Below are 26,104 nucleotides of genomic sequence, written 5' to 3'. Positions count from 1 at the left end.
AGAAGTTCAGTTGACTTTTTTTCTTTGTCTATATTTTTGGTGTCATCCTCAAGAAATCACTGCCTTAAGCCAAGATAATAAAGATTTTTAATTAGGAGTTTTGTATTTTAGTTTTTAAATTTATGTTTTTGATGATTTTGAGTTAATTTCTATAGGGGATGAGAGGTATGAATTCAAAAATCATTCCTTGACATGTGGATATCCTTTTGTGTCAGCACTATTTGTTATATAGACCATTCTTTTCCCCCATGGAATTGTCTTGTTACCAGTGTCAAGTCAAGTGACCCCAAATATGAAGGCTTATCTCTATTCTATTCCACTGGGTTATATATCTCTTAATGTCAGTACCACACCATCTTGTTTACTATAAGTCTATAAACTACAGTAATCAAAGTAAAGCTTTGAAATCAGGAAGCGTGAGTCCTCCAACACTGATCTTCTTATTCAAGATAGTTTTGGCTACCTAATATGAATAGAAATGGCAACAGTCATTCCTAATATTAGAAGGAAAGCTTTCAGTCTTTCATCATTAAGTATGGTGTTGGCTGTGGATTTTCATATACGGCATGGAACATCTTTTTTACTATAAGAATGACTAATAAACAAAGCATATTACTCAACTTTGGGTATTTGGCAGTTTCTCCAAAATGAATGAAGTGACCTGCCACTTTGAGGAAATAATCAACTGATAGTTTCTGTTGATAGTAATAAACACAAGCTATTAAGCAAAAATTTGATTTTTTGGAAACTTCTATCCACCATAATGAGCTTAAATAGCTTCCCGGTGAAGCCTTTCTAATGAAATTTAATTAATGAATACGATTGTGTAAGGATTTGTCAACACTTGAAAAGTAGTAAACCAATATTTTCCAAGTGACCAAGAATAAGATGTTACAAAATCTTATAAGGATAAAAGGCTCAAAAAAAAGGGGGAGAGGGGGCACTCAACAATTTTATTCCTACCACAACCAGGTATTAGTACTGTACCCTCCCTTGAAACACTTATTATAAATAGACTTTCCAATTTCTGCCAATTTTGCAGGCCAAAAGAAAATTGTTTTATGACTAGCAAACTGGATTGTTCTCTCAGTATTCATATTTGGCCTTTTATGTTTCTTCTTTTGTGCATTAATCATTTCCTTTGCCAATTTTCTATTTAGAGAGTTTTTTGTTTTCATTTTTCAAAACTTTCTTTTTGGCTATTGAAATCCAGTCTCTCCTTTCTTTCCCCCTCAGCAGTGCCGACTTCTGAATTCCCAAATCTGGTGACCTCTCTCCCCCTATATGATTCTGTTTACGGTGATGGCTTTAAATACTATGCTGAATACCACCAATTTCTTCACTCTAGAACTTTCTCTCTGAACTCTAAACTTTAATACAGTCAGTTGCCTGCTTGACATATTGCCTTAAATGGCTCATAAAAATGTCTCAAACTAAATGTGTCTAAAATGGAACTCTTGCTTCCCCTCACTCTCAACTTAGTTCTCACTGCATCTATTTTTCTGAATTCTCCATTTTAGTAAATGCTGCCGCCATTTGTAGCAGCCTATAAGTTACCCTTGATTCTTCCCTGTCATCTTTTTCCACCTTCCTTTCGTCCAGTCCACCAGCAATTCTTATTTATCCAGCTTTAGTCTATCACCTCTCTGCTATTTTGCTTTCAACCTGCTCTTCCCTAGTCATCCGGCCTATAAGAAGAACCTTGTAATCTACCTCTGTATTTCTTGTCTTTGCTGCCACAGCCCAATCCATTTTCCACACTGTAACTAATACTGTCTTTTTAAAATAAAAATTAGATTAAGTTCTTCCCCTGTTTAATTCTCTTCTGTGGCTTTGCATTGGATCACCTATCCAGTTATTCAAACCAGAAACCAATCTATTAGCAAATCACATGACTTTAAAACATACCAAGTACTCACCCCTTCTTTCCATCTCTACTAACACGACTTTGATTCAAATTATCATCTCTCTCGTGGCCAAAAAGACCAGAGAATGGTGTTGTTCCTTTCCCAATCGTTCAGGCCCCTCTCCCAATTGTTAAGAAAGGCACTCCTAACCTAAGTGAGAACTTTTTCTAAGCCCCAACTCACAACACAAAGGTCTAAGCTGCCATTACGTAGCAATAGGATTTGTACATTTACTGGAACTTACTTTCAGAGAACTCAGGAAAAACTATAAGCTTTAACACTTCTGTCTAGTTGGTGAGAAACCACTGCTTCACTAGAAGGTGATAACCAACAGACCACTAGTTTAGAAGTTATGTTTTTTTAAAGTAATGGAGAAAAACATAAGTTTGTGAAGTTTCATGAAAGAAGAGATCTATCCAATTCACAGAAAGTATTCGATGCTACCTACCATACAGAAAGTATTCAATGCTACTGCTTTCTTTACTGAGTGATTACACACATGAGCTTTTTCTTGCTTTTAAATTATCCCTAGCTGGATACAACAAAACCAAGCTTGATCATTTCAGCTTATAACTAACTACCTCTAAAAAGGCAATATAGTTACAATTGAAAAGTTTAATCATATTTCCAAAGTGGACACAGTAAGACAGTGACATTTTAAAATTAACTACACTATGTAATCCCATTTAGCTTCTACTGTTAACATCCTGTGCTGGAAGGAAAACAGGTGCAAAAAGACAGAGTTAAAGATCAAAGACAAGGAAGCAGTTTATGGTTTTAAGACATTTTTTATAAAGTCTAAGAAAAATGAGGGCAAAATCATCTTTAGACAACTGAATTCACCTAGTATCCTCTAAATTAAGTCAAGAACCAACTATGTGATATACAGATAGATACACATATGTACACTTCAAAGATATTTAAGAAATTGGTTTCTCCTGGGATTAAATTCCATGAGAACGGGAACAAATTCCCTCATGCACATAGCGATGGAGGGACAGACATTTTCTCCAAGCCACAGCTAGTTCATCCAGAGGTGAGTAACCCTTGATGCTGGGGTAATCATAGCACTTAGCTTTTTATACAGAGTTGATTAGTGTAAGGATAATCAATTGGCCTCTATCAAGTCAAAGTCAAAACAGAAACTACAGTGGAAAGCATTCTGCTATAGTGGGAACCCTTAAGATGTAAATCTTGGGTGTAGGAGAGGCCAAATTTTCCTGCAATTCAAACATTAATCTGCATCGAAATAATGCAGATGGAGTCCTGGCAGCATTTTCAGTTATTCCTGAGGCTTATCTGTATTCTTGCCTTTAGTGTAACTTAAGATATGCATTTTTTCTAGAATTCTGAGACTGCAAACTTCTCTTTCCCAAAAAGAAAAACCAGGAACAATGCATAGAAGGTCACTCAATACCACTTTGTGCTATTAAAAAACAAAACAAAACAAAACCAACTTTGAACTAACAAAAAATACAAGGAAATTTTCTCAAACCAATAAAGGGCATTGAAAAATACCACAGTAATATCCTCAGTGGTTAAAAATTGAAAGCTTTCCTCCTCGTATCAGGGACAAGACTACAATGCCTCTCACCACTTCCACTCAAGTTAGATTCTATTTAACTTAAGAGATATGAGACAGAGGGATGGGCAGGGGAGGGGGGAGGGAGGAAGGGAGGGAGGGAGGAAGGAGGGAGGGAAGGAAGGAAGTAAGAAAGGAAGGAAGGGCATCCACAAGGGAAAGGAATATGCAAATTCTTTACCTGCACATGACATAATCTTGTTTATTGAAAATCAAGTGAGTTGTGCAAAGATTAAAAAAAATCAACTATATTCTATACACCAACAACAAAGTACCCAAAATTAAATCAAGAAAACAATTCCATTTGTAATACAGCAGAAAGTATAAAATAACTTCAGAACAAATTTAGCCACGTCTTTAAACGAAAGACACTGAAAACTACAAACACTGCTGAAAGAAATTAAAGAATCAAATGGAGAAATATCCCATGTTTACCAACTGGAAGAAACAGTATTGTTAAAGCTGGCAAGACTCCCCCAATTGGTCCACAGGGCCAATGTAATTTCTATTAAAACGCCAGCTGTTCTCTTTGCAGAAATTGACAAGCTGATCCTAAAATTCGGAAAGAATCTCAAGGGATCTTTCAAGATAGCCAAAACAATCTTGAAAAAGAAAAGCAGAAAATGATTTTTTTTTAAAAGAAAGAAAAGTTTTACTTTGATTACTGTAGTTTACAAAATTACCACACCTGGTACTGACATAAAGATAAAACATAGCAGACCAATGGAACAGACAATGAACCCTCACACATTTGGTCAACTGACTCTTGACAGGAGCAACAAGACAAATAGGGGTAAAGAATGGTCTTTTGGGGCCTCCCCAGTGGCGCAGTGGTTGAGCGCTGGGTTGTAAAGCTGCCCGCGGCCTCTGCGGCGCCGGTTCGATCCCCGGCTGCTCCCCGGCCACCGGAGGAGGGTCCCACATGGCACGCAGACCTCTCCTGCCGCCCGCTGCTCCCCTCAGCAGTGTACTCCGGTCCTTCTGCCTGCTCTGCTTCCCGCTCTGGCTCTGGTGAATTCTCTCACCCTCCCGCGCTTCTGACTGTACCCAGTGCATGTATAAACAAAACAAACAAACAAATAAATGAATAAATAAAACATGCCTCAAAAAAAAAAAAAACTGAAAGAATGGTCTTTTCAACAAATGGTGCTGGCACAAAAGGATATCCACATGCAAAAGAATGATATGGGACCCTTACTTCACAGCACATACAGAAATTAACTCAAAATGATCATAGGCATAGTCTTCAGGACCTTGGATTAGGCAATGGTTTCTGAGCTGTGACATCAAAAGCATAAGTAACAAAACAAACAGACCAACAAAAGCACAAGTTAACCAAAGGGAAAAATACTGGACTTCATCAAGTGAAAAACCTTTGGTGTTTCAAATTATATTCTCAAGAAAGTAAAAAGAAGACCCACAGAATGGAAGTAAAGCTTTGTAAACCAGTATATAATAAGCATCTGGTGGTATCTAGAATATGTAAAGAATTCTTACAACTCAACAAAAGATAACCCAGTTCAAAAATGGGAACAGGATTTGAATACACATTCTCAAATAAGATACACAACCAGCCAATAAACACGTGAAAAGATGCTCACATTATTACTCATTAGGGTAAATGAAAATCTCAACCACAATGAGATATCTAATTTATACCCAGAAGGATGGCGATAATCAAAAACCAGGAGTTGTTGAGCAACTGGAACCTTCATGTGTTGCTGGAGGAATGTAAAATGGTACAGCTGCTACATAAAATAGTTTGGTGGTTCATCAAAAACTTAACATAGAATTACCGTATGACTCAACAATTCTACTCCTAGGTATATAACCAGAAAGAACTGAAAACATCTAGCCACACAAAAACTTGTACCCAAATGTTCACAGCAGCATTATTCATAAGTCAAAGCAGCAAAAACTCAAATGTCCAAGATCAAAATGTAGTACATGCGTACAACTTAGTTATCATTTAGCCATAAAAAGAAATGATATATTGGGCCTCCCCGGTGGCGCAGCAGGTTGAACGCCGCACTGTGAAGCTGTCTGTAGCCTCTGCAGCACAGGTTCGATTCCCGGCCGGCCAGGGAGGAACCCACATGGCACAGCAGACCTCTCCTGCCTCGCCCGCTGCTCCCCTCAGCAGTGTCTTCAATCTGTCTGCTGTTCTGCTCCCTGCTCTGTCTCTGGTGAATTCTCTCACTCTCCCGTGCCTCTGACTGTACCCCAGTTCTTGTATAAATAAATCTTTAAAAAAAAATGGATTGATCCATGTCATAACATGAATGAATTGTGAAACAAGCTAAATGAAAGAAGGCAGACATAAAAGGCCACATGTTATGATTCCATTTATCTGAAATGTCTATAACAGGAAAATCAACAGAGAAAGAAAGTATATATTAAAGATGGTCAAGGGTTGGAGGGCAGGAGTGGGGAGTGACCATGAATGAGTACAGTGTTTCTTTCTGGGGTGATGGAAACATTTCCGGGTTAGATAGCAGTGATGGTAGCAGACTCTGTGAACACACTAAAATCAGCTGAATTACATACTGTAAAAGGATGAATTTTATGACATGTGAATTATATCTTTATTTTATTTAAATACTGAAGAAGACAAAAAGTATCTAAACAACAAAAATACAGATCACAAAGATTATATAGGAAAGCCAGTTCTCACCTTAAGTGTATTTACTCTCATTTTATTTTTTTTAAGATTGATTGATTGATTGATTTATACAAGCACTGGGTACAGTCAGAAGCGTGGGAGGGTGACAGAATTCACCAGAGCCAGAGCAGGGAGCAGAGCAGGCAGAAGGACCGAAGTACACTGCTGAGGGGAGCAGCGGGCGGCAGGAGAGGTCTGCGTGCCATGTGGGACCCTCCTCCGGTGGCTGGGAAGCAGCCGGGGATTGAACCGGCGCTGCAGAGGCTGCGGGCAGCTTCGCAACCCAGCGCTCAACCGCTGTGCCACCGGGGAGGCCCTATTTACTCTCATTTTACATGTAATTTGTACAAAGTTGTTATATGGATTCAAAGTCCAGAGTGGATTAAAAGTTTCATGTTAGGGGGCCTCCCCGGTGGCGCAGCGAAGCTGCCCGCGGCCTCTGAGGCGCCAGTTCGATCCCCGGCTGCTCCCCGGCCACCTGAGGAGGGTCCCACATGGCGCGCAGACCTCTCCTGCCGCCCGCTGCTCCCCTCAGCAGTGTACTTCGGTCCTTCTGCCTGTTCTGCTCCCCGCTCTGGCTCTGGTAAATTCTCTCACCCTCCCGCGCTTCTGACTGTACCCAGTGCATGTGTAAACAGAACAAACAAACAAAACAAATAAATAAAGAAATAAACATGCCTCTATAAAAAAAAAAAAAGTTTCATGTTAGGGGGACTAAAATTGATACAGACATTCTGACAGTAAGGTTTAAAAAAAGACAAAAGAAGAAAAACAGAAAAAAAGAAATAAGAAAGTAAAGGCAGGGCCTCACTGGTGGTGCAAGGGTTTAGGACACAACCTATGAAGCTGTCTGCAGCCACTGCAGCACGAGTTCGATCCCTGCCCAGGGAGCAGCTCACATGGCGCAGCAGACCTCTCCTGACTTACCTGCTGCTCCCCTCAGCAGTGTATTTCAGTAGATCTGCCTGTTCTGCTCCCCGCTCTGTCTCTGGTGAATCCTCTCAACCCCCCCATACCTCTGGCCTGTACCCCAGTTCTTGCATGCATAAATAGATCTTTAAAAAGAAAGAAAGAAAGAAAGCAAACGCTAAAGAACCTGTAAGCATAGTATAAAGCCATCTGTAAGGCAAAATGGTCCCGACAATATACCTGATACATAGTCTGACATAATAATCTATGTTTACAGTAATGAAAATGATGGTTTAAGATAAAAAGAGCTAACCCAGTCAACTCCTTTGATGTGTCATTCACTGTTGGAAGTAACTGAAAATTTACTCATTTAATAATGCCCCAAAATCCTACAGAGAAAGTATTATTATCTCATTTTATAGATGGGGAAACTAAGTGGCAACGTTAATATTCAAACTCAGGCAGCTGACTTCAAAGTGCATCCTCTCAACCAGTACACTACACAGCCTATGGTGATGAACTAAGAGTTGCACAAAAAAATTAATGCTCAGCAAGATCTAAGAAGACCAGAAAATCTATAATTTTTATTTCACTATAAAAATGACCTAAAACAACTTATCTATGGCAGCCTATTATCTATGGGAGAAAGTCTAGAGGTCAAAAAACAGCTCTTTACAGTCTGACTCCAACCTGTATTTCCAGCTTATCTATATCTCCCAATTCTAACCAAACCAGACTGTTCATGTTCCTTAAATATATAGAGCATGCATTTTCATGCCACTATGTTAAAGGCCTTTTCTTCACTTCTGTCTAGAAATTTCCTACTTACCCTTGCAAAATCTAGCTCAAATAACACTTCCTCTGTGCCACCTTCCTGATGCCACTAAGCAAAACTGTGTTCACACAACACTTTGTGGATATCTCTATTAAAATGTTTATCCCATTACATCATAACTGAAAGATTTAATCTTTTTACTTCCTAGAATTATCCAGAATCTAATTCATTATAAGGTTGTAAGTAATTTTACTGTTTTGGTACCTAATAAAATAGTTTTTTAAAACTTAGCTAGAGGGCCTCCCCTGGTGGTACAGCGGTTGAACGCTGGGCTACGAGGCTGCCCGCAGCCTCTGCAGAGCTGGTTCATTCCCCCGTGGCCGGCCGGCAAGGGTCCCGCAAAATAACAAACAAACAACCAAAAAAAAAAAAAAACCTTAGCTAGAAATACAAAATGACTAGATAGCTAGGGTCCATATAGTCAAGGTTTTATGTTAACAAAAATCATGAAGCTTAAATATTTTTAAGAGTAAAATTCACTTTCATATGAAATAAAAGTTACAAATGTTACATCTATCAATAGTTACAAAGGTTTCACCAGTAATCTTTTCAAGAAAAATAATTGAAACTCTGAACCAAACCTGAGCAATATACGTCACAGTAAATATGAAAAATGATGTGGATAAAATTTTCAGATATGAGGTTCCCCAGAATCTAAACCAATAGAGTCAAAAGAGTAGAGATTACTAGGATACCGTTTAGTAAGTTACTGCTAGAGTCATACAGGCTAACATAACAGACTGAAAAATTACTGTCCCTCCTAATTTAAGTCATTCCTTGAGAATAATTTATGCACTAAAAAGTTCCAGAGGAGGTGCCTCTCTGGTGGCACAAGAGGTTAAGCCTCAGCACTATGAAGCTAACTGCAGCCACTGAAGAATGAGTTCAATCCCTGGTCAGGGAGCTGACCAACATGGTGCAGCAGACCTCTCCTATCTTGCCCACTTCTCTCCTCAGCAGTGCATTTCAATCAGCCTGTTCTGCTTCCCACTCTCTCTGATGAATTCTCTCACCACCACCCCCAACACACACACACACACCTCTGGCCTGCACCCCAGCTCTTGTACGCATAAACAAATAAATCTTAAAAAAAAAAGCATAAACAAATAAATCTTAAAAAAAAAAAATTCCAGGGCCTCCCTGGTGGCACAAGGGGTTAAGACCAACCTCTGAAGCTATCCACAGCCACTGCAGCACGAGTTCAATCCCCCGGCCTGCCCAGGAGCGACCCATATGGCGCAGCAGACCTCTCCTGACTCGCCCTCACCTGCTGCTCCCATCAGCAGTATATTTCAGTCTGCCTGTTCTGCTCCCCACTCTGTCTCTGTTGAATTCTCTCAATCCCTACACCTCTGACCTGCACCCCAGCTCTTGCATGCATAAATAAATAAATCTTAAAAAAAAAAAAATTCCAGTGGAATTTGCATTTTATTTTTTGTTCTAAGTGAGTTAATATTTATTTCCAACTAGACAAACTCAAATACAACTGCACACACATAAAATCAACCTACTTCTCTCCCAGGATATAATTACAATAACCAAGCTAACAACATACAGGATAGCGAAACGAGTTTTCAATATTTAAAAAGTACAAAAGAAAATATAGTGGCCCCTGAAATACTTACTGAATTAACTATATTTGCAAATACCTAGTCTATCTGAAAAGTCGCTTTACCTATAAAGAAATGTCATTTCACTTTGTTTTATTAAAAAGTTATCTAAACTATTGGCTTAAGCTTTGCACTATCATCCCATACTTACAACTCACCTGACAAAATCTGACCTCTTATTTATTGCCAAGATCAGCTTAACCCCAACCTCTTTCTTTCCAACTCACCTAATCACGAACTTTCAAGATCTTCAGGTCTTTAAAGTACCTATTTATTGCCTCCAATTCAACCTCATCATTATAAGTAACTGATTTTTCAGAGATAAACTATCAAATTTAGGATTGTTCAAAATCCTCCAAGGCAACCTTTTACATAAAACACACCTTTAATTCAAACGTCAACTTTATATTCTTGTTGACATAAAATTAAAACCAACTCAACTACTTCAATGTGTTACCCATTCAGGCCTGAATAAATATTCGTGTAGTATTCTCCATTACCTAGGCTGAGAATTCTCCTCATACATTCTTTCTTTCCCTTCCTTGAAGAGGCTTATGGTCTGCTTAGTTTTCTTCATCAAATTCTCCATGAACACCCTAAAATACTCATTTTCTCCAAGTGTCTCCATCTTCCCCTCATATCTTGACAAGATAGTACGGAGATGCTGGTAGGTATCTGGCAGCAGGTCTAAGATATAAGGTGGGCTATTCTTTAGCGCCAGCTTTGGGTTCTGACACAACCGCACCACCTGCAACAAATGGAAAAGAAGGACTATTACTTGGAGGATCTTAAGGACAATTTTCTTTTTTTAATTTAAAAATATATATAAAATATGTGCTCTTTTGCAGATATTTAATATTATTAAATGAAAAATTTTAATGATATTAAAAATGCATAGAATATAAGAAATGATCCATAACTCCCATGTCCACAAGCAATCATTCTACTTTTTTAGTGGTTCCCCTAGGCGGGTGGGTTCTTATAACCATAATGGTTCAAACAACACTTAGTATACTAAATAACTGGTGTAGAGTGGACATCACACAAATGCCTTAAAAAGGCTAAATGAAACACGGCAAGTTCCTTTTAAATGCATGGCTCACCCCACAATAGAATAAAGAGAATGAATGCTCAGGGACAGAAATAAAGAACATGGCTGCTCTAGGAGGTAAATTTTGGTATAGGGGTTGGAGTTTTAACAACCACTAGGGGATAAGAGCAGAACGCCCTCAGATTCAGCAAAACATGGAGTAGAACCCAAACACCTTTTCTTCAGATATCAATGCATGATTTTCAGAATTTGCCTGGCAATCCTTTCTCTCATCTTTTACTTTCAATTTGTTATGTTTTAAATGGGTCTCTTTTAAAGATCATATACCTAGATTTTTTTTTTAAAGATTTATTTTTATTTATTTATACAAGCACTGGGTACAGTCAGAAGCGCGGGAGGGTGAGAGAATTCACCAGAGCCAGAGCAGGGAGCAGAGCAGGCAGAAGGACCGAAGTACACTGCTGAGGGGAGCAGCGGGCGGCAGGAGAGGTCTGCGCGCCATGTGGGACCCTCCTCCGGTGGCCGGGGAGCAGCCGGGGATTGAACCAGCGCTGCAGAGGCTGCGGGCAGCTTCGCAACCCAGCGCTCAACCGCTGCACCACCAGGGAGGCCCTACCTAGATTTTTAAAATCGAATGTTAACAATCTCTGTTTTTTAGCTGGTTAGTTCAGTCTATTTTATATGTTAGAGTGAAAACTTATTTATTCCTACCAACTTAGTTTGTACTTTCCATTTACATGGATTTTTCTGTGTCTGGGAGAGACAAACTAGTATAAGAGAAAAGTCTAGAAGTAGAGCCACACATAAGCACATACCACAAAGGAGTAGATTTTTCTAAAATCTGTTAACTGTTGAGTATCATATGGAGGAGAAAGGGGGCAGAATCAACTAACCCCTCACCTTACACTACACAAAACAATGAAACACGCACACAAAAAAAACTAGATGGGTTATTGATAATATGAAAGGCAAATCTATAAAGCTTTAGAAGATTGAAAAAATTATCTCCACAATAGAGAAAAATTTCTTAAATTAGAACCATAAAAAGCACTAACCATAAAGAAAAATATTAAATTCTGCTACTTTAAAAGCAAAAGCTACTGTTTAATCAAGACACCAAAAAAGAATAAGCGGACATATATAGAATCTGAGAAGATATTTGCAAGACATACAAATACCCAGAAGATATCACCTCTAAAGATATAGAATACCTACAAATCAATTAGCACAAACTTATATAAAAATGAACATAAGACTTGAATAGGAATATCACAAAAGAAGATACCCAAATAATCAATGAACATGAAATGGTGCTCAACTTCATTAATCATTCAGGAAAATGAAAATTATAAGATCACTAATTTGGTGATTAGTAACGCCAAATTAGTAATGCCAATCTCTCTGTAATGGAACAAGAAGGAACAAATACTACAGGTGAAATCTGAACCAGTATAACCAAGTCAGTGCTTGAAACCTGAAAATAGTTCAGCACTGTATTTTAAGATTAAAGCATTAAATACTCTATGAATCCTCTACCTTGGCAGGTCCTGATTCTTAATTTTTGCTCTCCCTGTTCTCTTGACTCCTAGAGTATTTTAAAAACTATTCAGCCTCTCAGCTGTCACTTCTAGAATCAGCAATGATCAAGGAAGTCTCAAACATCAGCACTCACTTCTCAAAACCCAATCTTCCACAAGTTGGCCTCCTAATTCCTTGCTATCTTTATAGCTCTTCAATGTCTTTTAGCTAGCTAGTTGTCAGCAGTATATTGATTCAAAACAACCTAATCTGACATCTCACTCTATTTCACATTTTAAAATATCTATTTTCGGGCCTCCCCGGTGGCGCAGCGGTTGAGCGCTGGGTTGCGAAGCTGCCCGCAGCCTCTGTGGTGCCGGTTCGATCCCCAGCTGCTCCCCGGCCACCGGAGGAGGGTCCCACATGGCGCGCAGACCTCTCCTGCCGCCCGCTGCTCCCCTCAGCAGTGTACTTCGGTCCTTCTGCCTGCTCTGCTCCCCGCTCTGGCTCTGGTGAATTCTCTCACCCTCCCGTGCTTCTGACTGTACCCAGTGCTTGTATAAACAAAACAAACAAACAAATAAATAAAACATGCCTCTATAAAAAAAAACCTAAAAAAAAAAATTAAAAAAAAATAAAATAAAATATCTATTTTCTTGTGTCATCAAAAGCTCACTAAAATTCTTTTGAGAGGTCTAAATGATTCCATTCTATGGGTATACCATAATATATCTGACTATCTTCCCACTTAATTTTAACATTTATATTGTTTTCAAATCTTTACTATTATACAAGTATTACTGTAATGAACAACTCTGGGCATTTTATTCTTCTATAGATCAGATTATTTCCTTAGGACAGAAACCTCCCCCCAAAATTATAATCATTCAGACCATTAATCCCATTTACTGACTCTTCAAACAAGGAGAAAGACAATATTAAATTTTAAATCTAGTTATTTTATTCTATATACATCATTTCCTGAACTTCTGAAAAATAGGCCTGTATAAGCCTAGCAAATAAAGACAAGTTGAGTCAACAAAAGCATTTGATGTATGAATATTTTAAGTGTTTTAGGAAGCTGTACATCCTATTAAGGGTTTCAAGCCAAATAAGAACAAGCCAAGAAAATAAGACTCCATCTACCTCAGAAGATAACTGAATCCTAACTCGTATTAATAAAACAAACACAGTCCCCAAATTATAAGTGATATTCCAATACCTGATTTCTAAGACAGTTGTCTACAATTCAAAATATATTTTTAAGGAATATATATTTAAGTTAAAATACTAAAAAGATAGGTTTCTAGGTTAATCCATGGAGGGAGATAGGGGAGGTTGACATAGACTAAGAAATGAAGATACAGCAAAAAATACAAGAAGTATATGATTGAAGGTTTTTATTTTCAGATAATTGAACAAGTTTTATATGGAGAAAGAACAGAAGAGAAAAAAGCTAAATGAAGCTGAATTTCTAGCAAGACAATGGGAAAAATGAGCACAGCATGCCACAGAGAAGGGATACCTCTTCCTGTAAAACAGAAAGAAAGGGAGTAGAGACAGGTTCAGAAAGAGAAAAATTCACAGATACGGAGGGAGTAAGTTAAAGAACGTTGTACCTGATAGTTTTTACTTTTCTCAACATATCCATTTATTCAACAGATATGTCAGACACTGAGACAAAGAAGGGAAAAGACAACATCCCTAAAACTACGATGAATCAGACAATTAAAAAAAAAAACAATAAAAAGGTAATCAACATCCAATTCTATACTGAGAATTAAAATAGAGTAATATAATAAGAAAATGTTGGATGAACACTTTAGAATAGTGAATAGGCAAAGTTTCTCTGAGGTGAATTTAGGCTGAGTTGAAATTACAGGAAGGAGCTGGTCTTGCAGAATAAGCAGAAGAGTTGCCCAAACAGAAGGAACAACTAAGCCAATAGCACTAAAGTGGGAACAGGTTTGGATTTGTTTGAGGAATAGAAAGGTCAGTGCGACTAAGGGTATAAAAGGCAGGGTGGAGTGAGTGATAAAAAAGACAAAAGTGGAGTAGGCAAGAAACTAGTAAGATGACAACATTAGGATGAAGTCTAAAATATAAGCTTTTATAAGCTTTTAAGTTTTCATTTAAAATTAATTTTGGCAAGACTACATCAAATACTGCTTCATTTACTTCAGTATATTATTTAACCTCTGAGTCTCAGACCTATTAATCTGCAAATACAGAAGGAATACCGAACGCATAATAAAACATTTATGAAAGGTGGTTTCCAACAAACTAGGCACTGCAACGTGTTAGTTTCCCTTCCCAAATATTTCCATATGACCTGACTGAAGTTATCTGCAGAGTAGGCAGAAATTATCTATTGAAGACAGAATGGGAGATCTCACATCACCCTTTGATGACTACCAAAAGCTGGTATTATTCCTCCTAATGTCAGTTTGAAGGTGCTGGGTTCAGTGAATGGGGTCCTTGGGTTACCTCTGAGAAAAATTTCACCTGAGTTCCCCTTTCATTGGCACACAGCAAGTTTCCCCACGAGACAGGGATGTTTAGTTATATCCAAAAAGGCAGGTTTATTATATTAAAAAAGGAAACGAAAAAAGGACACTTGCACAGACACAATCAGACAGAAAGAGCTGCTACTGCTGCTTTGCAAAGGGAAAAGGGTTGTGGAAAGAAACACCTACATAGTCACAGGTGGGCAGGAGAACTGCCCCTGCAAGGGACAGGTTTGTTAAATGAGATACCTGCATAGACACAGTTGGGCAGTCTTGGGACAAGAGCTGCATGTCACCAGAGCAAAAATTGTACTGATACAGTGTCCTTTTGGGGAAGGGTTCATTCCTATGTGGAACTGGAATCTACTGTTAAATTAATTATGTCTAGGATGTGACTAGGTTGACTTGTAAGGACCAGTGATTCCCTACAATGGAATCATCTCCATATCCCCACCTTGGTCTGCACATCCAGATACTGTTTGTAGCAGTCTAATACTCAGGCAGTCGGCCTTAGGACTTCTCATTTCTATACTGGCTCAATATGTTAATTATTTTACCCCCATCTCCAGTTTCTGGTCTTAACACCTCTATCCTAAATTTCCTACTTTTAGCCTCCATCAAGACGACCACCATTCTGTATGGTCTCTAAATAGCACCCAGGAATAGAGAGAAGATAGCAAGTCACCCAAAAATACGGTAATCGGCAAAAGCTACAATATCAGGCCTCCCTGGGGGCGTAAGGGGATAAGCACAGCACTGTGAAGCTATCAGCAACCTCCGCATCATGAGTTCGATCCCCGGTCAGCCAGAGCATCCCACATGGCACAGCAGACCTCTCTTGCCTCGGCCGCTGCTCCCCTCAGCAGTTATTTCAGTTAGTCTGCCTGTTCTGTTCCCTACTCTGTCTTTGGTGAATCCTCTCACACACCCCCCACCCCACACACACACCTCTGGCCCATACCCCAGTTCGTGTATGTATAAATAAATAAATCTTTTTTTTAAGATTTATTTATTTATTTATACAAGCACGTGGTACAGTCAGAAGCTCGGGAGGGTGAGAGGATTCACCGGAGCCAGAGCGGGGAACAGAACAGGCAGACTGATGAAATACACTGCCTAGGGGAGCAGCGGTTGCGGCAGGAGAGGTCTGCGCACCATGTGGGACCCTCGCTGGTAGCTGGGGATCGAACCGGTGCTGCAGAGGCTGCAGGCAGCTTCACAGCCCAGCATTCAACCACTGTGCCACCAGGGGAGGCCCTAAATAAATAAATCTTAAAAAAAAAAAAAAAAAAAAAGCTACAGTAGCTACCCCTTCAAAGATCAAAACCAAGCAGCACTCCCCATAAAAGTAGTGACATTTATATTCAGGGCTACACACACCAATCCCTATATTCTCCCTACTTAAAGGTAAATGCATTAACATCAAAGAAATCAGGACATTTACCTTTAATATTTGTCTAATACCTCTAGAAAAAGAACAGGTATAGTTCCTTTCAACAACAAAAGAACTAAAATCACTCTGGTCTTACATACAATGCCCAACCTATATAATATGCAACCAATAGATGGTGTTAATGACAGTGAATTATAGAACAACTCATAATATGTCAGATTTAAAAGATAATGATTTTTAAAACATCTCCAAGATATTGTCAATGCTTGCTTTTTTTTTTTTGCGTTGAAGAACTGGGGTGTAGGCCAGAGGTGTGAGAGGTGAGAAGATTCAGCAGAGACAGAGTGGAGAGCAGAACAGGTGAACAAACTGAAATACACTGCTAAGGGGAGCTGTGGGCAAACAGGAGAGGTCTGCTGCGACATTATGTGGGTTAACTCCCTGGCTGGAGATGGAACTCAGGCAGTACTGGTGATAACACTGAGACTTAACCCATAAGCCACCAGGGAGGCCCTCAATGTTTGCATTTTCAAACTAGTGCCATGTACCTTCCACAAATGTTATTTGCCCCTCCTTCAAATGTGACCTTGTAAAGATTATTTGTAAATTAAATATCTGTTTTTTTCCAGATCTTTTTGAGATGATTCATTACATGACCACCAGGAGAATGAGCACTCCACTAACAATTTCAAGTATATTTTTTTTAAGATGTATTTATTTATGCATACAAGAGCTGAGGCACAGGCCAGAGATGCGGGGGGTGAGAGGATTCACCAGAGACAGAGTGGGGAACAGAACAGGCAGACTAACTGAAATACACTGCTGAGGGGAGCAACGGACGAGACAGGAGAGGTCTGCTTCGCCACGTGGGTTGCTCCCTGGCAGGCCGGGGATCAACTCCTGCTGCAAAGGCTGAAGATTGCTTCACTGTGCAGTGCTTAACCCCTTGCACCATCAGGGAGGCCCCAACAATTTCAAATCTTCAACACTAACACAAACCATACAAAAAATATACAGGTAGACCTACTCTTTTTTTTTTTTTTTTTTTTTTTAGAGGCATGTTTTTATTTATTTATTATATTTGTTTGTTTGTTTTGTTTATACATGCGCTGGGTACAGTCAGAAGCGCGGGAGGGTGAGAGAATTCACCAGAGCCAGAGTGGGGAGCAGAGCAGGCAGAGGGACTGAAGCACACTGCTGAGGGGAGCAGCGGGTGGCAGGAGAGGTCTGCGCACCATGTGGGATCCTCCTCCGGTGGCCAGGGAGCAGCCGGGGATCGAACCGGCGCCGCAGAGGCCGCAGGCAGCCTCGCAACCCAGCGCTCAACCGCTGCGCCACCGGGGAGGCCCTAGACCTACTCTTTTGATATTAAAATCTTCTGGAAAGAAAAAAGGAAATGCCCTAAATATTTATAACCTCTGGAAAAAGAGTTCCAAAAGGCTCTGTGAATAATTAAAGTCAACAGTTAACAAACATCATAAGCCAAACCACTTGCCTTTATTCCTTAGGGAATTTTAAATTGTCAGTCATTGTTAACCCCTTGAGCACAAATGTGTATACCCTGAACTTAAAAAACATTCACCAAAAATTTTTTGAAAGATAAAATATTTTCCCGCTTAGTCTATCTCCATGTGACAATTTATTTTGCTTCCCAAGTATAAAACAGCAAAAATGTCTGCCTTTTATTTACTTCTGCCTGTACATTTAAAGCACGACTCAGAACAATATATAGAGAAAAAAAAAAATGCTTAGCTCTGGGAAACCAAAAGTACCTTGTACAGTTGCCATGTACTCCATTCACGAGAGCTTTCTCACTAGCCTAACTCCTCTCTTTGCTCTGCCAAAGCTCAACGGTCAATAGAAAATTTGGAAAGTGATATAATTACAACAGAGAATAAAATTACACTTGAAAATTGCTAAATTTTTTAAAAGAGAAAAGAAGCTACAGAGAGTAGTGTCTAAATGTAATTCTATTCTGAACATGGCATCTTTTTTTTTTTTAAGCTAAGGAATCTGCATTTCAAATTAGGCAGCTTTTACACAGAACTATGAATGACCAAGTATTTTTACCTCTGTAGTCCTCAGCTTATCCATAGAAGCACTTTTCATTTCAAACTTCCCCATATGTTAAAACATGATTAGAATAAGCACAAAAACAAGTATTCAGTTTGTTGAACCATAAAATTTGATAACAGTTTTTTAAAACAATCAATATTGTTCAAAAGAACAAGAGGAATATACAGCAGAAAAGACAACAGAGTAAGAATCCAGAGTTGGGGGCCTCCCTGGTGGCACAAGGGGTTAAAACACAACCAGAGAAGCTGTCCGCAGCCTCCGCAGCATGAGTTCAATCCCCCACCAGCCAGGGAGCAACCCACATAGCGCAGCAGACCTCTCCTGGCTCACCTGCTGCTCCCCTCAACAGGGTACTTTCGTCAATCTGCTTGTTCTGTTCTCCACTCTGTCTCTGCACCCTCCGCACCTCTGGCTTGTACCCCAGCCCTTGTATGCATAAATAAATAAATGTTTAAAAGAAAAAAAAGAATCCAGAGTTGGGTTCTAGGCTGGTGATAGGATTAACCAGCTAAGTGACCTCAGGCAAGGTATTCATCTCTCTGGAACTCAATTTCTGACCCTGTAAAGTCAGATCAACTGATTTCTAAAGTTTCCTTAAATCTTTAAGGTTTTAGAAACTGATGAACTCAGAAACTTGAAGAGGCTTAACATTTTACTTACTACCAAACAGTTCTCGAGTATCACACAACAGTATTTATTAAAGACACTATGATACCTATAACTATTGATAACTACCAATCTCATTACTTTCATTATCACATTACCTGCAAAAAATACATCCCCATACTATGTATGAAATTAAATGACCTAAATGTGTTAACAGTTTAACTATGCAATTTTTATACATAGATTTTATTTTTAAAAAGAAACCAAAAAGATTTTGCTACCCAGACGTAGCGCAAACTTCAAATAGTTCAACACTAACATCAACTAGAGATTAAATGGTTTTAGCATTTCTGGATGTCAGATACAACTGTAAATGAGGAAGGATAGCTCCACAGTTTGGTGTAAAGTTCCTCCTCATTCCCAATCTCCTTTCCTGTTTCCTCAAGTATTAAGTAAAGTTTTGCCAAGTGATCCCCACAAATGGTTCCCAGAGCCCTTTATACCTTCTGTGACACATAAGTGTGAACGTTGCATCTGAAACTCCCCAGCACCAGCCATATAGTTTATGCTCAATAAAAGCGTGACTATGGAAAGGTGCTAATTTGCACCTAAAGTAACTAGGGATCAGTACATTTTTAAATCAACAAACTAGACAAGATTGTGGGTGGAAGCAGATGTTTGGGAGAGCAAGGTGCCACGATATATTTTTAAAAACTTTTTTTTTTTTTTTAGAAGCGGGATACAGGTCAGAGTCGCAGGGGGTGAGGAGAGCAGGAAGCAGAACAGGCAGATGTACTGAAATACACTGATGAGGGGAGCAGCCGGCAAGACAGGAGAGGTCTGCTGTGCCATGTGGGCTGCTCCTGGCCAGCTAGGGATCGAACTCACACCGCAAAAGCTGTGGACAGCTTCACAGCGCTGCACTCCACCCTCTGCACCACCAGGGAGGTCCCTATTTTTAAAAACTTTTAATGTAAGATTCGTTTGACCCAGCACATTTCATCTCTAATTTACTCTGAAGAAATATTTAGAAACAGCATAATGAATAGTCATTGCAGCATTGTTTCTAATCCTAAAAATCAGAAATAACCTACATTATCAATCTGAATTTATTAAATAAACATATAAACATACACACATATCCATATTATAAAATCTTATCAGTCCTTAAAAAAAGAATTCAGGGAAACATATAGGTAGTATTAACATGGAAAACCTCTATAATGTAGCAAATATTAAAAAAGCAAAAATCTAGAATCATTTAAAAATTCCACTTTTGTGGGCCTCCCCTGGTGGCACAGTCGGTTGAGCGCAGCGCTGTGAAGCTGTCCGCAGCCTCTGCAGCACAAGTTCAATCTCGGCCAACCGGCAAGGGTCCCACATGGCGAGGCAGACCTCTCCTGTCTTGCCCGCTACTCCCCCCAGCAGTGTATTTCGTCAGTCTGCCTGTTCTGTTGCCCACTCTGTCTCTGGTGAATCCTCTCACCCTCCCACGCATCTGGCCTGTAGCCTGGATCTTGTATAAATAAATAAATCTTAAAAAAAAATTTTAATTTTTTAAAAATTCCACTTTTGCTTAAAAAGTATAATTTTATAAGATACATTGATTTTCAAAATTTAAGAACACAATAATTAGTCGTAAATGTAAATAAAACACTATGCCATTTCTTTACAAATAAAGACAGCTTATCTAAAATAGAAGTGGTAGGGAGCCTTGCTCCTTTAAGTGTGGTCCTAGGCCAGCTGCACTGATGTCACCTGGGAGCTGGTCAGGAATGCAGTATCTTAGGCCCCACCCCTCATCCACTCAGACTCTACATTTTAACAAAATCCCCAGATGAACTGAATTCATGTTAAAGTCTGAGAGGCAATGATTTATAATAAATTATTCAACAAAGTTAGAACACCAGTTCAAGAACCACATAAAAAAAATTATCTGGGTAACTTTACTTGATCTCTCGGAATCTGTTTCATTCTCATTTTTTTAAATATATTTTGACATTTCAATATACTACATTATGATCACCACTGAAAGTCTAGTTTCCATCCACCACATACAAATGACTTTTACTCATTTTACTGCCCTTAAACCTCTTCCCCTCTGGTAACCACCATTCTGTTGTCAGAGTCTAAGAATTTGTTTAGTTTTGTGTATTTATTTGCTTGTTTCTTCAGCGTCCCCAAATGGTATTCAAACATATTCATATATATGGTATTCATCTTTCTCCTATGACTTGTATCATTTAATGTACATACCCTCAAGTTCCATCCATGTTGTTATCAATGACAAAAAAAAGCCTCCCTTTTTAGAGCTGAGTAGAATTTGAGGCTTTTCATGTATCAGCAGATGTGAAATTGTAAACTGCTGTACAACGTAAGAAATTACTAAAATTTATCAGTCTTAGTAAATGTCAAGTCAAATACTTACTCAAGTTAATAAATCTTTCAAGGGCAATGCTGTCCATCCAACCTGCTCAGAGCCACTTAGGAAAAGGGAAAGTACTAGAGGGATGGACCCCAAACTGTAGGGGTTATCTCAGAAGAGGGTAGTCACTTAGGGGTATGAGAGTAAAAGGGGATTATACGTTTTGTTCTATGTATTTTATGATTACTAAACTTTTTCACAAAGAGTGCTACACCTATATACTGCTATTCAAAGTAGGTCTACCAGGAAGAGGCAAAAGTAAGATCTTATCCTACTCACTGAAGTAGCAATGGGTTGCCCTCCTCTTAACACTTCCTCACAGCTGATTGTAAACCCCAGAGGGGAGACAACAGTAGTCAGAGATGGTTGTGAGAAAGTGCCCAGACAGCAGAGTCTGTAAGCAAGACTCACCATCCACCCGGAAGCTGCAGAGAGGACACCCAGAGCTCTGCTGATTTCTTCTGAGAAAATCATGGGATTTTCACAGTGGAGGGCTTGAATCCCCAGCAGGTATGCACCACCAATGCCATCATTAGCACCCCTTTTCCCTTCTCCTTCTGGAAGCTGCTGCAGGAAGAAACATTGTGGGGACCGAGCTGAGGCTGGCTTCCAGTGCTCCTAGTTCACTACTCCCACCTATTTCCTTCCAGCACAGAATGTGCTAATCATGAAAACATTTCACAATGACTTGCTTGTTACAATTCCCCTCTTCTAACAAACCTAATGCACATCAGAATTAACAACTTTATCTGAAAATGTAATTGAAATTTAGGCTCAGTTTGCAAACTAATACTTAGTCCATTAGTCCATTTTTCTTTTCTTACTCAAGGCTAGTCATTAGGGAAGCGATTTTTCATAGCATAAATGCCATTGTATGTTTGACCAAAACAAGAACTTTGCTGAAAGTGAAAAGTCAGGGACAAATTTACTTATGATTTCTCAGGTTAATAAAATGCATACTACTGACCAACAACACATTAAAAACAGGTTTTATTACAAGAGTCACCAAATTTTTCAACCAAATTCACAAAATAAACAGCCAATTATCTTTTCCCCTGCCTACCACTACCTTTATTCTTTTTTTTTTTTTTTAATTTATACAAGCACTGGGTACAGTCAGAAGCGCGGGAGGGTGAGAGAATTCATCAGAGCCAGAGCAAGGAGAAGAGCAGGCAGAAGGACCGAAGTACACTGCTGAGGGGAGCAGCAGGAGGCAGGAGAGGTCTGCGCGCCATGTGGGACCCTCCTCCAGTGGCCTGGGAGCAGCCAGGGATCGAACTGGTGCTGCAGAGGCTTCGGGCAGCTTCGCAACCCAGCGCTCAACCGCTGTGCCACTGGGGAGGCCCCACTACCTTTATTCTATATACCTTCAAAAACCTCTATAAGGAAGCACATGAATGGTCAAATGAGTTCATATTTCATAAGGAATTATAATTATGAAGAATTTTACGTCTTTTGGAGGAGTTTTATAATACACAAAACAGGAGTCTGCCTGGTGTGCAAGGGGTTAAGCACTGCACTATGAAGTAATCCACAGCCTCTGCAGCCCGAGTTTGAACCCTGAGTTCCCGGAGTTCGATCCCTGGCCGGCCAGGGAGCAACCCACATGGCAAAGCAGACCTCTCCTGACTTTCCCGCTGCTCCCCTCAGCAGTGTATTTCAGTTAGTCTGCCTGTTCTGTTCCCCACTCTCTCTCTGATGAATCCTCTCATCCCCCACATCTCTGGCCTGTGCCACAGCTCTTGTATGCATAAATAAATAAATCTTTAAAAAAAAGGTATACAAAATAGCAAAATCATGTTTTATGATTTATATATATATGTTATAGAGGCAAAAAAAATTAAAAAGACTTTTAGTAAATGATACTTTATTTTTTTTAAAAGATTTATTTATTTATGTATACAAGAGCTGGGGTATAGGCCAGAGATGGGGGGAGGGGTGAGAGGATTCACCAGAGACAGAGTAGGGAACAGAACAGGCAGACTGACCGAAACACACTGCTGAGGGAAGCAGCGGGCGAGACAGTAGAGGTCTGCTGTGCCACATGGGTTTCTCCCTGGCCTGCCGAGAATCGAACTCGTGCTGCAGAGGCTGTGGATTGCTTCATAGTGCGGTGCTTAACCCTCTGCGCCACCAGGGAGGCCCAGTAAATGAAATTTTAATTTAGCACTCAGAAAAGATTCCCTACTGGATTCCCCCAATTAATCATATAAAAATAAGGAATATGTTTTGATCTCATTTTATTTTTTCAAAGTTTGAACTTAACTCAGAAAGTACTATGCATTAGGCACAAAAACTATACAAAGCTTTCATCCTGAAGCGTTTTACTGAGGGGAGAGACAGAGGGAATAAAAAGTGGCAAATGCTACCATAAATAAGATGAGTTAAATACACTTACAATGGTTCAACTTATAATTTTTCAACTTTACAATGATACAAAAGTAGTACTTCAAATTTCTAATTTTTTTTTTTTTTGTAGGACCCTCACCGGCGGCCGGGGAATGAACCGGCACTGCAGAGGCTGCGGGCAGCCTCGCAGCCCAGCGCTCAACTGCTGTGCCACCAGGGGAGGCCCTCAAATTTCTATCTTTTCCCAGGCTATGGATATGCAGCATCAGCTCTCTCACCATGCTGGGCTCACAGTCAGCCACACAATCACAAGAGCTAACCCCCGACACTCCACAGACTTTTTCACTTTCAGTACAGTATTTAATAAATTACCTGAACTATTCAACATTTTATTATAAATTAGGCTTTGTGTTAGATCATTTTGCTCAACTGTAAGCGAATGTATATATTCTGAGCACAATAAGGTAGGCTGGACTAAGCTATGATACTTGATAGGTTAGGTATATTAAATGCATTTTCAACTCAGGATATTGTCAACTTACGATTGGTTTATTGAGGCATAATCCCAAAAGTCAAGGAAAATCTGTATAATGGGAAAACAGTGTGAACAAGCCTCTATGATCATTATGCAGGTAACCAGCACACATCATTTGAAGTGACAGATGTTTAAAGTAGATAACAGATAATTCACCAAATGGTACAAAACACTATCTTAGTATCATTCTAGAAAATGTCTACTTTGCTTCAGTGGGTGAATAGCAGGTGTGCACAGAGTGTGTATGGGGATGTGTGTGTGTGTGTGTGTGGAAATGGTGTTTGTTATTGTGACTTTGTAGTATACTTAAGGAGCATACCACATATAGTTATTACTATGTGGAGAAGTATACTACCTATAGTTATTACTATATGGAGTAAATAACTAAACCTTAGGAGGTTTCCAAGCTAGGCTTCACTTTACCTATAACATAACCTCTCTGAGCCTTAGTGTTCTCATCTATAAAACAAAGATAATACCAACAAAGAGCTACCACAAGAAATAAACTTAACATAAAGTTGATTCCCATCCCCATACTTTTCCTTTCCGTTATTCCTTTGGGGCACACAAAGTAATTAAACTTACCAAACATTTACAGGAATTTATTATTGTATAAGGCCTCATGACTAGACACTGCAGAAGATAAGCAACTTACAACTGCTGGCCTCACGGAATTTATAATCTTGAGAAGTTAAAATGAACACAAACTGGGCCTCCCCGGTGGTGAGTGGTTGAGCACTGGGTTTCGAAGCTGCCCGCAGCCTCTGCAGCGCCAGTTAGATCCCCGGCTGCTCCCAGGCCACTGGAGGAGGGTCCCACATGGCGCACAGACCTCTCCTGCCGCCCGCTGCTCCCCTCAGCAGTTTACTTCGGTCCTTCTGCCTGCTCTGCTCCCCGCTCTGACTCAGTGAATTCTCTCACCCTCCCGCGCTTCTGACTGTACCCAGTGCTTGTATAAATAAATAAATCTTTAAAAATTAAAATAAATAAATAAAAATAAAATGAACACAAACTTAAGTTCCTTATGTCGCTTTGCACAGTCACTTATCCCCACAGCTCTTCCTTGACTTAAGATGGAGTTACCCCAATAAACCCATCATAAATTGAAAATACCCTAAGTCAAAGATGTAATTTAATAAGCCCAACTTACTGAACTGTCATTCCTTAGTCTAGCCTACCTTAAGCATGCTTCAAACATATTAGCCTGCAGTTGAGTAAAATCACCTAACACAAAGCCTATTTTACAATAAAGTATTGAATATCTTACGTAGTTTATTAAATATTACACTGAGAGTGAAAAACAACCAGTAGCGCATGCGTTGTTACTTGTGCAAGTGCATGGCTAACTGGGAGATGTTTTGCCGCTGCTGCCCAGCATCACTTGCTGCCCAGCAAGTGTATCACACTGCTATCACTAGCCTGGGAAAAGAACAAAATATTATTTTTTTAAATTTTTTTTAAAGATTTATTTATTTATGCATACAAGAGCTGGGGCACAGGCCAGAGATGCAGAGGGTGAGAGGATCCACCAGAGACAGAGTGGGGAACAGAACAGGCAGACTGACTCAAATACACTGCAGCAGGAGCAGTGGGGAAAGCAGGAGAGGTCTGCCTCGCCATGTGGGTTTCTCCCTGGCCGGCCAGGGATCGAACTCGTGCTGCAGAGGCTGTGGATTGCTTCATAGTGCAGTGCTTAACCCCTTGCGCCACCAGGGAGGAAGAATAAAATTTTATTTTTTATTTATTTTTTTTTATAGAGGCATGCTTTATTTATTTGTTTGTTGGTTTGTTTGTTTGTTTGTTTTGTTTATACAAGCACTGGGTACAGTCAGAAGCGCGGGAGGGTGAGAGAATTCACCAGAGCCAGAGCGGGGAGCAGAGCAGGCAGAAGGACCGAAGTACACTGCTGAGGGGAGCAGCGGGCGGCAGGAGAGGTCTGCGCGCCATGTGGGACCCTCCTCAGGTGGCCGGGGAGCAGCCGGGGATCGAACCGGCGCCGCAGAGGCCGCGGGCAGCTTCGCAACCCAGCGCTCAACTGCTGCGCCACCGGGGAGGCCCAAGAATAAAATTTTAAATGCAGTTTTTGCACCATCATAAAGTCAAACCATAAGTTGGAGACTGAATATATAATGTAGTCTC

At 39.8% G+C, this 26,104-nt stretch overlaps 1 protein-coding gene across 1 annotated transcript in view; it reads right to left on the bottom strand.

The window, feature by feature from the left end:
* Window positions 1-26,104, bottom strand: part of CBL (Cbl proto-oncogene) — a gene marked incomplete at its 3' end in the record, with an annotated part of 78,260 nt that overhangs the window by 48,192 nt on the left and 3,964 nt on the right. Inside the window, exon 2 of the mRNA XM_084251367.1 lies at window positions 10,006-10,253. Within this exon, the coding sequence (XP_084107493.1) occupies window positions 10,006-10,253 (248 nt within the window). The remainder of the gene's footprint in view (window positions 1-10,005; window positions 10,254-26,104) is intronic.

Source organism: Talpa europaea (assembly GCF_964194135.1).
Source record: "Talpa europaea genome assembly, chromosome: 12".
NCBI lineage: Eukaryota > Metazoa > Chordata > Mammalia > Eulipotyphla > Talpidae > Talpa > Talpa europaea.
Note: the sequence above shows the minus strand (reverse complement) of the source record. Positions and strands in the feature narration are given on the sequence as shown.